A 16,280-nucleotide genomic window follows, 5' to 3' on the forward strand; every position below is an offset into this window, starting at 1 on the left:
TCTATAATTTTTGGTATGAGAACTTGAAGTAGTAGAAAACTAGTAACAAGCATTAAATGTTTCTAATGAGCAAAATATGTTTAAATGGTAGGAACTTACTAGTTGTGGTAGCTAATAAAGAATGAAAATCAAATAATTTATATGAAATTGAACACACAACTGTTATTAGCTCATTAGTTACCTGCATATTCCTTACAGGTCATTTAAATTAAATTTTACAGAGCTGCAGAAGTAAATATCTGTGGCTTTTAGAAAAAGGTGTAGTCTTCCAGTGTGGCCAGTTTTTCTAGAAATATGTGGGATGCTTTGCTTTGGCATTTTCCAGTGTTGGTAAATGTTTCATATTTTAACTACCAGTCTTAAGCAGAAGTCAGCAGCCTTTGAAACAAATACTGCATTAACCTTTCTAGTATAAACTTTTGCTTGCTTTGTTGTGATACTAATGTAAGCAATTTGTAGGACAGGCTTTTATATACATAGATCTGAAATGGCTGAGAACTTGTGGAAGATTTGAACCCCAGATTTCTGTGACCACCTTCAACAATATTTAATTTGATAGTGAGAGGGTTTTACATTAAAAAATACAATACTTGTAACACATAAAGCAACTTAGAATTGAATAGAATAAACAGAAAAGTGTTTGCCTATCTCTTGAAAATATTATTGCAAGTACTTTTTGCAAGTACTTTTTTCTCAAAAAGCTGTTGCTTTTTGAGAGTTTGTTCAGTCTCTCACTCTTGAAATTTGTTTCAAAGTCAGTGAGTGTTGTCGTATGTGGGTTTCATTTTATATTAATTCTGTATTATTAGTTAGTCTCCAGTGACTGACCTTAGAAGAAATTAAGTTTTTATGACAGTTTTTCATATAGGTTACTGTTGGATGGAGAGGTAGAAGAAGAATGCATTGAAGTGTTAGGATAATTTTCATTTCAGTTCATAAGAGTTAATGGTCAGAGAGGAAAATCAAAACTATATTTTAAGCATGATTTAATTAGTATTCAAGGACAGGGGGAAGTTGGTGCACACGGTTCAGTCATTTTGGACATATGTATACTATTTTCTCCATTCATTTGCCATCACTTAAGCAGCTGTCGTAAAGATGTCACAGCATCATGAAAGCCATTGATTACTGTCTTTCTTATGACTGGTTAGGATGGCATCTTCAAGATGAGGCTAACCAAGACAAAAGACTTCCTTATTGGATTCTTATGTCTTCTTGTACAAGAAGCAACATATGTCTATGACACAACTTCAGAAATGAAAGTGCTTTCTGCCATCTTTCAAAAAAAAGAAAAAAAAAACCTCAAATCAACTGTAAAGCTCCTCGCCGCTATTCAGAAGTTAACTGAGCAAAGAATCTCCTTTCTGTCAGCATAAATTCTCACCAAATATTTCTGTCTTTCATAAAATTTGATGCAAGTGGTTCAATTTATCTTAATTCAAAGTCCTTGGTTTAAAAAATAAGCAGCCTATACTTAAAAAAAAAAAAAATCCTTTCTCTCAGCTAATCCCATGTCTCCAGTTCAGATTTTTCTTCTAGAGTTATGCAGTTAAATAAGCAAGATATTTTAGAGCAAATTACGGGGAATGGATCAAGAGTGTTTCTTGCAGTATTTTATGCTAGCTCTGCAAATTACAAAGCTCTCTTGCATTTGGGAAGATTACAGCCTTGGTATGCTTGGCAATCTGTGTACAGGTAATAAGTAGAAAGAATTGAGTTTAAGGTAAGTGGCTCCTAGCCTTCTGTGAGCAAGTTATTTTGTTTAGCAGACCTTGTATACCCAACGTAGTACATTATAAATGCAAAGCAGTAGCAATAATTATGTGCAGGTGCATACACAAAGAATCCCAGCTTTTTCTGCCTTGCAGTACTTCTGGAGAAGGAAAAAAAGCAGAGGAGGAGAGGGAAAGCAGGTTGACACCAGCTTCTGCTTACAGATTTATATTTTATTTCTTCATTCCTCGATTTTAACATCTTTTGTTATTTTTCTGTGTGATGAGGGAGATTTTGTGTACAAAAAGTAAAGATCAATAGCTTGGGGAAAAAACTTGCTGGTGGAATAGCATGAAAATCTTTGCACTGTTCTTGCATTTGATGGGATCTTGTGAGTTATGGCAGCAGTCTGAACACAAGCCCTAAAGTATAAAGCTTGATACTTTCTGATCTATTATCCAGGCTGTGATGCACTAATTGCTGAAGGGTAGCATGCATTTACTGTGTGATGTTGCAAGTCTAGGCAGGTAGGTGTTGTGGTGAAATTGATATAAAGACATCTGTTTATGTGTCAAAGCCTTTTGCTAGCTTTGAATAGCAAAGATAGTAAAGAAAAAAAGTGTTCAATATTACTGAATGAAGAATATAGAACTTGAATAAGGAAGAAAGAACTTCATGTTTCTCAGTATAAAAAAATACGTGAATATAAACTGTCAACATCTTTGAAATAGTGTCTTTGAAAAGAATGCAAGTGCTTTGTGCTATCTTTTTTTGTTTTACAGTGGTTATTTTTCTAATTAAAAACTAGTATTCCTATATTTTTGTTTGGATGCTGAAATTCTAAAGCTGTGATCTCACTTAGGGGTTCTTTTTGCAGATGTTGTTCTTGAAGGTTTTTGTGAGGGGAAAATGGAGGAAACAACTGGATTTTGTTGCAAAATGTGCTTTGTAATATTTTAAGTTTCAAAGCATCACTTAAGATGTTTCCTAAGTTTTCTACCATTAAGCATTATGTAAAGATAACCACTTTGATATGAATATTGTGGTTTTTGTATAACTTTTTAAAGTAGATCTGTGTAAAATGTTAGGAAAATAGCTGAATATATTAACTTGAAGTCTATTTTTAATACATTGTCTCAAATAGCATTCATCTCTGACATTCTTCTATATGTGCTTATAAACGTCTTTAGCGTTGCCACCACAGGATTTTTTTTAACATATAATCAAGTAGAGAAAAGTAGGAATTTAAAACTAGATCAGAAAGGTCATAAGGCACTTCAGTTGTACCTCAGAATGAGGGTCTATGAGTTCAGTTGTGTGATTCATAAAATTCTGCCCATTGGTTTATATGCCCAAAGGGCTCTAAGAGCCTAGATTTTTGCCAGTGAGTTTACAAAGGTGCCACATTCTCACAGATCGCATACCCCAGAATGTTGTTGTTTTGGAAAAACTAAGTGTTTCTGTACCAACCTCTTGCTTTAGGCTGGTTGGGATTCACAAATGAGATTTTGCAATATCATAATCATCTTAGGGATCAAGTCCAGACAGATATTATGGTGGATAGTCTTGTGATTATTACATAATTATTCTACACATTTTACTAGTAAATGGGTCTGTTCATTTTATGTTATGTTTATGTTAAAATATAGATAAGCGTTGATAAGTTGCTGAGAGTCTTAATGCTATTCACTGTATAAAAAGTAGATTGAAATTAAGTACAGCTTGTCTGAAAATTTATTAACAAGTGAAACATAAATCTATGATCGAGGTATTTTGTAATCTGCCTTTCAATATAGTTGGTATATTTTTATTTAAACATTCCTGCAGATATCTGTATGGTAATTTTTGTGTGCAGAATTCTGTAAAATTTTTGTTTGCCCAGTCAAGAGGTGGTCTTTAGAACTTATGTTAAAATATCCAGTAAAAGTTTATTTTACTATGAAAAAGGAGGGAGCTGGAAACAAATTTAAATACGGCTATGTCCAGATTAGCCTCCTAGATTCTACTGTTTGTTCCTGCACTGATGATGTGATATGACAGAAGGTTGGATTCTGTTCTTTTATATGAAGAGATGGTTTATTTAATCATAGTTGCACACACTTATTGCCTAGAAGTAATAAGGTCAAAAAACTAATGTTTTGCTCAGGTTAGAAACTCTGTATTTCATCAGTTATGATAATCTATGCAGCAAGAGCTCAACAAGACTTTCATATTCCAGATTGAGTTTGTAGGGAAATTAATTTAATTTTCTTTTTTTTTAACCTGGCTAACCCATTTTAGAGAAATTTTGGCCATAATGTCAGTGCTCATAGTTTGAAAACATGTGAGATAGAAATTAAATGTAGCTTGATTACAGTGACGTTTTTAACAGGTACAATTAAATATATAATTTGGTAATGTAGGTTTTTAAAGCATAAATATTGAGGTGTATTTATTGAGGTGTATTGACACAGTCCAGGTAGTTGTGTATTGTTCTCTGGGAATTTGAGCTCGGGATATAGATGTCTGATGTAGAAGCTTGGTATGTCAGGATCAGAAGCCTAATGTGGGAACATATGAATATCTCCATTTGTTTGCCAGAATGATATATGAATTAGTATATTTAGCATAGCTTGTCTTAACTTTTTTTGGTGGGTTTTCCTGTAGCAGGCCACATGATTTTTGTGGCTAAGGTAGTCATGTCTAGAGGATTTAGGTCTTATAAATTATGGCAGCATGATAATGATAATCCAGTCATTTTATGGTATTAGAAGGATGAGGCTAATTATCATTTATATTTTGGGGAAGGCTTTTGCCTAATTCATGCCTCTGTTCCACAAGATGCTGAGTGACCTCAATTTCTGTTAGCTAAAAGGGGAAAGAGGGAACGCAGCATCTTGCAGCACTTTGTCTGGAAAGTAACGCTTATTTCAAATAAAAGTCTTAAGTAGAACAGTAAGTATTTTGATTGAAATGAAATTACAGCTGCTTTTTGGGATATGAGGAATACCTTTGACAAAACATGTTTTCATTGAATATAATATTCAAACTGCTAGAACTAGAAATGAAAATAAAGTGAAACTAAATATATATTTAGTGTTGTGGCATAAAGGAAATACTCTCCTCTCCTTTGCTCTATACATTCTGAGGTTTCCTTCTTAATTGTGAATTTTATTCTAATCAGTTTTTTAAATATAGATTTTAATTTGTTGTAAGAAAAAAATCACTTTATACTATCTACAGTAGAAAGGTGCTTGAAAACCTCTTATTCAGGTTAATATATTTATTAAGTATATATAAAATCGTATAGAGATATAAGTTGATGGATTTGAGAGAGAGGTGATGCAATACCTACCAAAGAAATCAGCTGGGATAGTGGTTATAATTGCATGGCACCATGCTGTGTGGAGAGAACTAAGCTAGCTCTAAGAAGTTTCATGAGCACCTCAAGTAGCGTGCAAGCAAGTCTCATGCTTTGCTTGGGTTAATTAGCCTTGCGTCTTAGTACCTGCTTGGTTTTGCTGCTGAAGGTGCTTCATTATTAATGAGCAAACATTTGGTATCTCTCCATAGCAATGCATTGTGCTCTATAAAGATATTTTTTTAAATGACAGATCTGAATATGTTTTATCACGTTTGTTGAACATCATGGGTATATTCATAACCTATTTCCATTTTACAACATATCAGGTGAGGAGCCAGGAGGGGTAGCCAAGAAAAAAACTAAAGTCAAAGGTATTTTAATATTCTTTTTGTCAGTGAACCTTAGCAGATGTGATGTCTGAAATGCATGTGTGTTGCAAATAGAGATTGCAGGTTATAATAATCTTTACTAATATTAGCTATGTTGGCTAATTAATGTCTGACAGTGCAGCAAACTATTATCCACTCCATTTTTCAGTATTTTTTGTTATTGGTTATAATTTAATGGCAACGTGAGTGCTTTCCTAACTGCAGATTCTTTTTTTATTTATGCAAACATTTTTACAACAATTGTCTTTTTTGGCTTATAAGCATTTAATATTTACTTCTTACTCTGTGTGTTTAAAAAAAAAATCTGATGTATACACAGGATTTGCTCAGTGCCAAATCCTCTTTTAGTTATGTTTCATGAATTCATAATACTATTATTGTCTTGTAATCAGACTTGAGTACCTTAATTTCTGCTTAAGTCTGCACTTAGATCATTTCATCCATTTCTTTCTTATGGGAGGAGAAATTTAGGTAAAGTTCAGGAACTCTTCAAACTTGGTATTACTTGCAGGATTGATTGCAGTGATCATCCTAATTTTTCCAAGCTTAAAGCAAATAGCTTGAGACCAATTTATTGCATATACTTGAAGATCTCTTATTTGAATTAATGTTTATTAAATATATATAAAATTGTATAAAAGTATAAGTTGATGTATTTGAGAGAGAACTGGCACAATGCCTACCAAAGAAATCAGCTGGAATAGTGGTTATAATTACATTTAAATATAAAATTATTATAAGAAACATAATATATATGTCATATTTATATATTTATACATGTATATAAATTTATAATAATATAAGAAATTAATCCAATTTGTAATTAAATGGCTACAAAAACAACACATAATAGTCTAAATGTGTTTAGTGCAACAAACAGACTAAGAAACTAAGTAGCACAAGCAAAGCATTGTACTCCCAGATGAGCACTAATTCTGGTACTTCTTGACTTTTAACATGTGCTCAGTTATCTCCACACAGCATGTTACTGTGTAAGGAATACAGTCTATTCATTGCATTAAACACACTTAGACTATTCTGTGGATTCTTTTCTGGCAGTATGTGAAAAATACTTTTTTTGTTTATAATACACATTAGAGAAAATTATCTGCTGGGAAAAGCTCTCATGTTCATCTGGATTTTTCTAAGCATCTTTGCATGCAATTTGAAATTTTTAGCTTTTCTTCTGCATTGTGCTTGGTATGATTTGGTGAAAATTGTGTGTTTCCAAGAATTTAATAAATATGTCGTTTAACAATTCATTCCTGTGCTTTGGTTTACTTTTCAAAGATGTTTGATATGCGAATGAAGAACTGTTGCGATATATTTTCAAATGCTTTATGTTAAAAAAAAAAAGTTGGAAAGAAATGTCATTTTAAATTTTTTGAACTGTATGATTGAATTGTTAACTTCACAGAAACACTGCACAGCTGTCAGCTGCAGTTGTTGAGAAATGTTGTCACTTTACTGCTCTTTACCTGAACTGACTCTAGTTGGTCTCAAAAGGGCATTTGTCTGAATGCCAACACCTATTGTATTTTATATTTCAATTCTTCATTGATTTTTTTAATAATGTGGATGCATCACCTTTTTTGAAAGTAAATACAAATATGGCATGTAGAGAGTTAATGCAACTAGTTTTCTAAAATTTATTAAAGGTAAAAAATTGCTTATTCTGGGGAATATTGCTGGTACCGTGACAGTATTTTTCAACACTGAGCAAAGTGGAAGTGAATAACTGAACTTTTAAATTTGAAAAATGCTGTTCTGACTTGTTCTGTTGGTGTATTATCTAGATACTGCATCACAGTCAAATGAATAATATAACTTTAAATAAAGAAAATGACTACAAGATTTGCAATACCTAGGTAAAAAAAAAAAATTAATAACACCATAGATGGAAAAGCAAAGATATAAGAATCAATTTATCATTGTTACTTTGATTTCATTGAATATGATTAAACCAATTAAACAACAGCTTTTTTGCAGTTTATTTAATTCACCAGGGTATTGTTATTTCTTTCTTCTTAAGGATTTTATAGTTGCATTTTTTAATTTTTTTAAAATATATATATAAAATACATTCCAACTTTTGGCCTAACCCAAGATAACAATGTCTGTAAAATATTATAATGTAGGTTTTTGTTATTATAACACTTTCATTTGTTGTTGTAGTAAGTTGAAAAAATTGTGAAGAAGTTTTATTTTGGATATGTTCTTGGCGTTTCCAGACCCCACAATGGTCACACCATTATGAAAGATTCAAAATGTGTTGTGATTTTCATGCTCATAGACAAAACCGTTGTTAGCCTTCTGTAGAAGTACGTTAACAGTAAGATAATAGAGGCATGGTTTTTAGTACTCTAATGCTTTATTCAGATGCAGTTACAGTAAGCTAAGGTTATTGGATGGCTGCATGGTGTGAAATATTGCTAAAAGTCAAAGCTGATTTGTTTAAATTGCTTAAAGCTCAAGTAGTTAAATAAACACGTTTAAACTGGTATTTAACAAACATTAAGCAAGGAGATCATCAAAGCTTGTCGCTAGTTGCTCGTAAAGTATATTCTCTGATCTAAATATGGTTCTCTTATTGAACATTTCCCCCTTTTCTAAATGAAAAACTAAAAAATAAAAGAAGCAATTAAAGAACCAGTCAAGAAAGTAAAGGAGAAGCAGGAATCGAAGAAGGATGAAATCAAAGATGAGGAAGAAAAAAAGAAAGCCAGGAAGGGAAAAGATGCTGCTGATCGGAAGGACAAGAAAACTGTTGAGATGGATAAATTAAAGAAAGATTCCGACAAAGTTAAAAGAGACAAAGGAAAGGAAAAGGAAAAAGGCCTAGACAAAAATGTAAAATCCAAGGAGACTTCAAAAAAATCAGCCAGTGAAAAGGATGGTACTACTCAGGTGAGAAAAGACAAAGAAACAAAAAAGTTAGCTAAAAACCCATCCAAAATTTCTGAAAGCTCAGCAAAGGAAGACAAGAAAGAAAAGAAATAATCAGAGTTCCAATTGTGCTAAGTAGGAACAGACCTGAAGGATGAGAAATTCAGCGTATTTATAGGAATATGGTAAATATGGCAATAAGATGATCATGTTTTGTAGATATGATAAATGTGAACAAAGGTTATATATAATAGCTTTTTGAAAACTGCTACACATGTACTGGTATTGTAAACAAAAAGCAAAATGTCTGCTATGAAAGTCAAATATGTACATATGTTAATGTATCTTAGGTAACTGAATGTGTATTGAAAACCAGTATCAAATTAATGCTAGTTTTAAGCACACTCTTAATTTAATTCTGAAAATTTTCCTTTCTTTGTTTGCTTTGTATGAAAATGCTATTTTCTTGGTGTGGGGATGAAAGTGTAATGTTATGTATCAAGTACGAGTTTAAAAGCAAACGAGGATTATCTGGACACATGCAGTGAAAATCCATGAGTAGTTGGTGGTGGTGGTGAGGGTTTTTTCCAAAAACAAAGAAGAGTATTCATGGAACATATTGTCATAGGATGATAGTAAGGAAGTGTAAATTATTCTCTGCTAAACTTTGTTGCCCTAAGTAGACTGATAAAACTGTTTTAAAGTTTTGAGTGTCTGTGTAGCGTTGCATTTAGTTGTGTGACTTCAGTGTATACTCTGTCAAAGTGCTATTGCACTGTTTTTATGGATCCTTTGACAGTATATTCTGCCTTTTTTTTTTGTTATCTTTTGGTCTGAACTTCCTTCATTAACTCTTCAGTATACTGTGGCCAGATTTTCCAAATAATTCAATTGTTCAAAATTGGAGTCAGATTTTCAGAATTGCTTTTCCACTGGTAGTAGTCTTCCACTGGAAGCTTCTGGTGAATGCTTACAAAAACTAGACCGTTGCACCATTGATAGATATCATTGGGTTTCATTCCTATTTAAGGAAGAGTGGTGTTCTTTTATTACTGTATTCTAGTTGAAATTGGTTAGAGAACAGCTTCTGTTTTACAGCTATTATTTTCTTCAAACAGCACTTTTCAAGTACATGGCACTTCTGTAAGCAAGCTGTTATGTTAATTTGCTATTATATCTTCTATATTTTTAGCAGTGAGGGGTGAGTTATCCAGCAATCTAATTAGAATAAATAGGAGGTTACAAAACATTTCTTCAGAAGGATTTATCCTTCGGTATGTTATTGAATCTATACTTGCTTTCTTGTTCATTGAGGAAAGGAATATTTTCTAATTTTACTAGACAAATAATGTTGCTTATTTTGTTGAAACATTAATTGCCCAATAAAATTACAAAAGATTCAGAACAAAATTTGTGATGACAGTTGAAGATTTTTTTACTGTAATATTGCAGTATTTTTTTAAAGAAAACAAAATAGTGAAATAGAGCTTGAGTGTATGCATGTGGGTGGTGGTAAGATAAAATCCTGAAGGTTGATTCCTGTGTTCTGTTCTTGGTTCTCCCTCAATTTTCTATATAAAACTGTTGACAATGCATGTATGCTGATACAGCACATACATGTGTCTCTAAGATACTTTGATCCTTAGGGTTAAAAGATGTGGTAGTAGGTAAGATACAATCTGATTCTTTGAGAGGGATCTTTTTAAAAATAGATTAAATAAAAGCAGTGGCAAGTAGTGTAGCACCTTAAGATTCTCGCTCTGATAATTGAAAGAGTCGATGTATTGAGCTACTTTCCAAATATCTATATATTTGTGAAGAAGGGGAAAAGATGTGTTTTATGAACATTATACTGTTGAAGGCGCCTTTTGTTTAAAAAAAGTGTAAAAATTCATTGTCTTCAGGAATCATATTTGATAAATGCACGTGTAATGAGTTTTATTTTTTAAGTTTCAATGATGATAAAGATGTATTCATTCATCTTTGCTCTGTTTGCTGTTAAGATACACATTTGATAGAGGAACACTAAAATCACAGTTCTTCTCAAGAGCGGTGGCAGAGAGATAGAGTGTACATCGCTTTTTGTTTTCTCCCCTAATGCGGCAGAAATTGTAACTGTCTGGGGAGTGAAATTTGGAATGAATTTCTAATTGCTGTATATTCGTGTATATGACCTAAAGTCTGTCTGGTTCTAAAATAGTTCCTTTTTCAAAGAACATTTCTTCTGAGCAGCAGTGTAGGCTATACAAATAGACACATAATAAAATGAGATTTTTGCCCCAGAGATTTGTTGTGCTGTTGCATATCTCTGAAATATTATTATCATTCAATTTAACATGGCAAGTTACCACCTAAACTCAAAAAATGCACCAAAAGTAAAAACTGAGTGTAACTTTACTTTCATATCAGATGAAAGATTATCTTGCAAAAAATATGGTATAGCATACTACATATTCAACAGGTTCGAACAGAGGACAGTGAGAAACACATTTGATAAGCTGGTCTATAAAGCATCAAAACGAAAGTGAAAAATGTGCTGGTAAACAAAGAAACATTTGCTAGTCACTTTCCTTTTATGAAATGTAAGTGCTTGTTGTGAAGGACTGAATATCTTTTGAAAGGCTTTGGATGCATTTATTGTTCATGAAACAGAGGAAGTGGTTGTCTTAAAATGGAGATGTGGGTTATCAGAGGTTATGAGCTAAGTACTTATTTAAAGATGTGTCTAATATAAGGTAGTGAATTGTATGCATGAAAGTAGGGTGGCTGTTTCTACTCTTCCAGATTCTGAAGTCTGAGAATGTGGCTAATAAGTAATTAGCTCTCTCCCCCCCACCATTCTGTATTTAAAGCTGGTTATAGAATGAAGTAACTTCTCACTCTTTTAGTCATTAATATTACTGCAGCAAAAGGTGAATGCAAGCTTTACCCAATAGTATTTTTGAATATATACATATGTATATATACACATACATATATATAAATGAGACAGGAGAAAAATGGCAAAGAAAGGTGTAAATTTGGCTTTTTTCTCTAGCTTCTGATCTTGACACTCTAGTAGTGGACTCTTAGTTACGATACTTTTAAGAATACTTATCTTAATGTAGTTTAGATAATACAAAAAGTAAAATTAGGATTAATTCATTTTTCTCTTGTTCACATTACATATACAGGGTAGTGGAATAAATATATGTGCTTTCCACAGTTCATAAAATAATAAATTCTCTATAGTTTACACAAAGTTGTTTTGAGGCACAACAGTCATATTTGTACTGAGATATATCTGACACCAGCAGAGACCTAATAATAGTTTTTAAAAAACTCTAGTGCCTTGAAATACAATGCTTAGGCTGTTTCGCTTACAGTTACTTTTACAAGAGTCTTGGCAGCAGAAGAGTACTCATTACACTGTAGCCTCTTCTTTAATTATTATAATCCAATTCATTTCTTTGCATACTACTTCGAGAAACCAGTTCTGTGGGGGGTTTTAATCTCCTCCTGAGGAGGGATGCTGCTGTTTGTTTTTTTGTTTAAGAAGGAATCTTTAACTTAATTGACCTCACAACTCATTCAAAATCAAATCTAGGAAAACCGTCATAGGATCACAGGAGAATTCAGTTTGGAAGTGACTTCAAGAGGTCTGTAGTCCAACATCCTGCTCAAAGGAGAGTCAGCTGAGAGATAAGACCAGGATACTCTAGGCTTTATTTAGTCTGATCTTGAAAACCTCCAAGGATGGAGACTGCACAACCTCTATGAGCAGCTTGTTCCACTGTTTGACTGTGCTCACAGGGAAAAAGTTTTTCTTTATGTCCAGTCAGAACCTGTCTTGTTTAAATCTTGCTTGAATCCTTCTTAAAGGATAACTGAAAGGAGGATTAGGCTAACATCAATAAATTCTTCTTGAGGATGTGATGTCTTAGGCTGTGGCATAATCTCTCAGGCTTTTCACTGTCCTTTCTGAAACTAGGACAGTAAATGAGAATTAACGACCATCTTAATCTTGGACAGATATTTATCTAAGTAAGATGTAAATTGCCTTTCTCTCTTACCTTGATGTTGATCATTGTTGTTATTCCTTGCTTGCTTTTCAGCATGTTCTGATCCAGCAAGACTTAGTGGTATAAATAGTGAGCATCTTGGTGGCAGAATTCCATCAGTCATACTTTTTTCTGTACTAACTCAGGAGTTAAAAGAAATGAGAGACTGAGATTACTTGATATTGAAGACAAAGTTAGATCTAAAGATTTCTATACAAATTCCTGTGTTAAATCTTGGAAGGTCTGATAATCTCTATCATAATGAGCAGTACATTTTAAAGTTCAAGTCAGTTATTCATAAAAGCATATATAAAATATAAAAATTATCATATGAAGCACTGTTTTCCCCAAAGAGAAGAATGGTTTAAAAAAAAGCTGCGTATTTTTCTTATAAACACTGAACAAACCATGAGAATACCATAGTAATTTGTTTAGTTACTTTGAACTAGGCACAGCTGCTTAGATTTCCATCTAGTTTTTCTCATTAGACTTTTTTAGTTCTTCAAAACATATATCTGTATACTATCTTAATATACTTTAGTCTTTGTGTACATTATATCAGTATGGTCCAGTAGTAATGATTTATTGTTTGGATACCTTTTTAAAGTGTTTAATGTCAATTAATTTTTCCTTTGTTATTGTAATAATTGAAACAAGATTGTCTCTTTCTTAATATATAATTGAATCAAAACAAAAAAACCCTAAAGTTAACTTTATAACTGAAAAATGCAGGCCTTAAAGAAAGATCTGTCCCAGCACAGCCAACATCACCAGAATCCGAGGAGACCATTCAGCCTGCTGAGCAGTTTGTCGAGTCAGGTAAGGCATCTGGTAAACCACAGATGAAACAAAAGACACGCTGTTTCATTTGAGCTATAATTATGTTTCCTCCGTATGGTGTTTTTCCTTTGGGTAGAAATATAAATCTTTCATGGTATCGCTTTTATGTGGTGTTTATCTACTGTAGTTTAGTTAACTGGAGTCACTGCTAGTAACTTTATGTAAATCACCAGCCACTGAAAGTTTATAGGTTATATGTTTAGAAGGCACTCATCTGAGCTCTCATGAATACCAGTGGAGCAATATCACATCAGATATTTTTATGCTGGTGTACAGTTGTATTATATATGCAACAGTATACCCAATGAGAATGACAGCAGCCTTTCCACATTAAAAAAAAAAAATCAAAATTCGTATAATCATTCACCTGCTTAGGGAAAAGGAAAAAAAAATTACTACCGTTTATATTTTTTTTATTTTAATTTTTGTGCCTGTTCATAAAATCAGTTGGCTCACCCTAAGCAGACGAAAAATATAGAAGCAGTTGTACAACAGTCATTCTCTTCCCCATATAAATATTAACCACAACAAAATTGATACGACAGTTTTTGTAATTTTAGTAACAGCACTGTTCTCATTTTCTAAAGTGATTTAGCAACAATAGAAAAGTATCTTATTATTGTTTAATTGAAACACTTTTGCATTTCTGTAGTTTTAAACTAAAAACAGAAAGTAGAATCACTTGGTAAGATTATCCAAATGTTCACTTTTCTACTAAAACAAGTAGTGTATCATAAATATAGTAAATTTGGTGCCTAGTGTTGAAAAATCACATAAACATTAAAAAAAATAAAATTTATTAGGTTCAAGAGGAGTTCCAATAAAGATAATTTTACATGTCAGCTTTCAGGTATGTGATACGCATTTTGGTGTTATTCAGAGCCTGTATTTTCTCCAGTTCTTGGAAGAAGTGCATCCTACTAGATGTTTATATGAACCTAAGCGTCATAACCCACAGAAGTGGAGCACATGGTTAATAAACTGGAATACGGAATCAGTTTTAAAAGACTTGAATTATTTTCCTTTCATTATAGTTTATAAAATATATTCAATTTAAGGTGTCATTTTTATGTGTTTCCATAACTTGTGCCATTACAGACGTTTATTTGAAAATACAATTGTGACTGTTTTTACATACCATTGGATTTCTTGATGTTAATTTTAGGACATTTATATGAAGGCAACACTTCTTTACTGATTCCTGTTATGTTCTGGGCTTGTGTGTTAGGTGATGTTCGCTTGGCCCTGAAATCAGTCTGGAATTTCTTCTGCTATGAATTGCCTGGAGAAGTCTTGCTATTGGAATACTAGTATCTATTCTCCCTACTTATAAAATAACCAACCTTCCACTTACGAAACTGACATTTTGTTGTCAAACTATGGCTTGGTAGTGCTGCTGCCTGAATTAAAGGAATGTGGTGGATGGAAGTGTTAGTAAAAAGATTACTCAGGAGTGAGTTCTTGGTAGGAATAGTTATCTGAAGTAAAGATGTTATTGCACTGAGAAAAAGATACATGCAGAACACCCACTGTAAGTAGCTGTAAGTAAATTCTTTCAATTCATCTTTAGGAGTTTTATTAGAAATTGATGCAATACTTTCAGAATTGGGGCGTAAACATAACTAAAATATTTTTGCAGTTGCATGGGTTGCAGAGATACATGAAATAAATCTGTACAGAACCTTATGGAATGAGACTACGAAAAGCTGCAAGCCACGAGCTAATGCATAGGCTTTGTCTTTTGCATTTATCTCTGCTGCAACTTGTAATCCTTTCAGAGCACAAGAATGCTGAAGTAGAATTGGAAGAGGAAATTCAGTCTGTTCTTCATGAAGCTCTCCATTCCCAGTCTGGTATGCATTAACACTTAGAAATCACTGAAGAATTTATATAGACTGTCCTAGGCTAGACAAATCTTAAATTCTGTTTTTGGTATGCACTCAAAGTACTTTTGCCTGCCCAGAAAGTCCTAATAAACAGATTTGTAATTCCCAATAAAATTTTAGAAGTTTAGTCAGCAAATTCTACTACTATGACCTATTATTCAAGAGATGTTGGACAGAAGTAGCTCAAATCACTGAGTTGACAAGATCTTCCTCAAAATACTATGCAAGAATAGGTAAATAGAGATGTTTTTACTGTGTTTTTCCCCATGAATGATTCTGACACTGGTGAGTCAGTGCAGATATGTTGGGATTATACTGTTGTAAGGGGCAGATGATTTGTCTGCCGCCATCTCCTTCAAGGAGTGGCTGAAAAATATTAAAGGTGTGCTGAAAGCTCAATATTCACTGGTAATAACTTTACTGAAGAGTTGGTATTCTTTAACATTCTGTATTATTAATTAGGAGGGAGACATGAAGATGTAGATGAAAGCATAAATGACCAGTGGCAAGTGAAGGAAGAAATACATGAAGAAGCTTTTGGAACTCCTACAGCAGATGACTTACATGGAGAATCAGAGAATGAAATGCCAGAAGCATATGAGTTGCCAGATTCAATTCAGAAAGGTATCTGAAAAACTAAATACAATTCAAGTTAAATTTTGGCAAAAATAAGAACAGGCAAATGGAAACGCCTTCTTAAGAACTTCACTCTCAGTTTCTGCTTATTGTAGATAGCTGGCAATACCAACCACTGTAAATACTGCTTAGCAAATAAATATGAATCAAAATAGGATATTTTAATTTCATGTATTTTGGCATTCAGATAATTATATATGATTATTTACTTACTAGTTTATTGGCTTTCAACCAAACGAATTTGCCTGTTCTCCAACTGTGCATTTCTTCCCCAAGTAGAACAACTTTTATAGTATCTGTATGGAGTCTGCTTCTGGGCTTACTAGTTTATAAAACTAAATTTTAAAAGTATATTTGCAACAGCCTTTTGTAGACAGTCCTATTTGCACTCTACTTCCCTTCTAATGTGGCTCTGCAAGAGAATGTTATATGTGAACTATATTATAAGTCCCACTGAGAACATAACAGCTATATCCTGCTGCCCTGAAGCCTTGACAGGGTGAAACAAACTTGTTTGTAATTAAAATACTAAAGCAGAATTATCTGG

At 32.9% G+C, this 16,280-nt stretch overlaps 1 protein-coding gene across 11 annotated transcripts in view; it reads left to right on the forward strand.

Moving 5' to 3' along the window:
* The window catches only part of ASPH (aspartate beta-hydroxylase), a 117,953-nt gene that overhangs the window by 28,294 nt on the left and 73,379 nt on the right, over positions 1 to 16,280 (forward strand). For 10 of the 11 annotated variants that reach the window (XM_064507481.1, XM_064507486.1, XM_064507482.1 and 7 more), the window contains 3 exons: positions 13,104 to 13,190; positions 14,990 to 15,064; positions 15,560 to 15,721. In XM_064507481.1, the coding sequence (XP_064363551.1) occupies positions 13,104 to 13,190; positions 14,990 to 15,064; positions 15,560 to 15,721 (324 nt within the window). The remainder of the gene's footprint in view (positions 1 to 13,103; positions 13,191 to 14,989; positions 15,065 to 15,559; positions 15,722 to 16,280) is intronic. The other variant, XM_064507490.1, reaches the window with a different exon arrangement.

This window comes from Dromaius novaehollandiae, chromosome 2, assembly GCF_036370855.1.
Source record: "Dromaius novaehollandiae isolate bDroNov1 chromosome 2, bDroNov1.hap1, whole genome shotgun sequence".
NCBI classification, from domain to species: Eukaryota; Metazoa; Chordata; class Aves; order Casuariiformes; family Dromaiidae; genus Dromaius; species Dromaius novaehollandiae.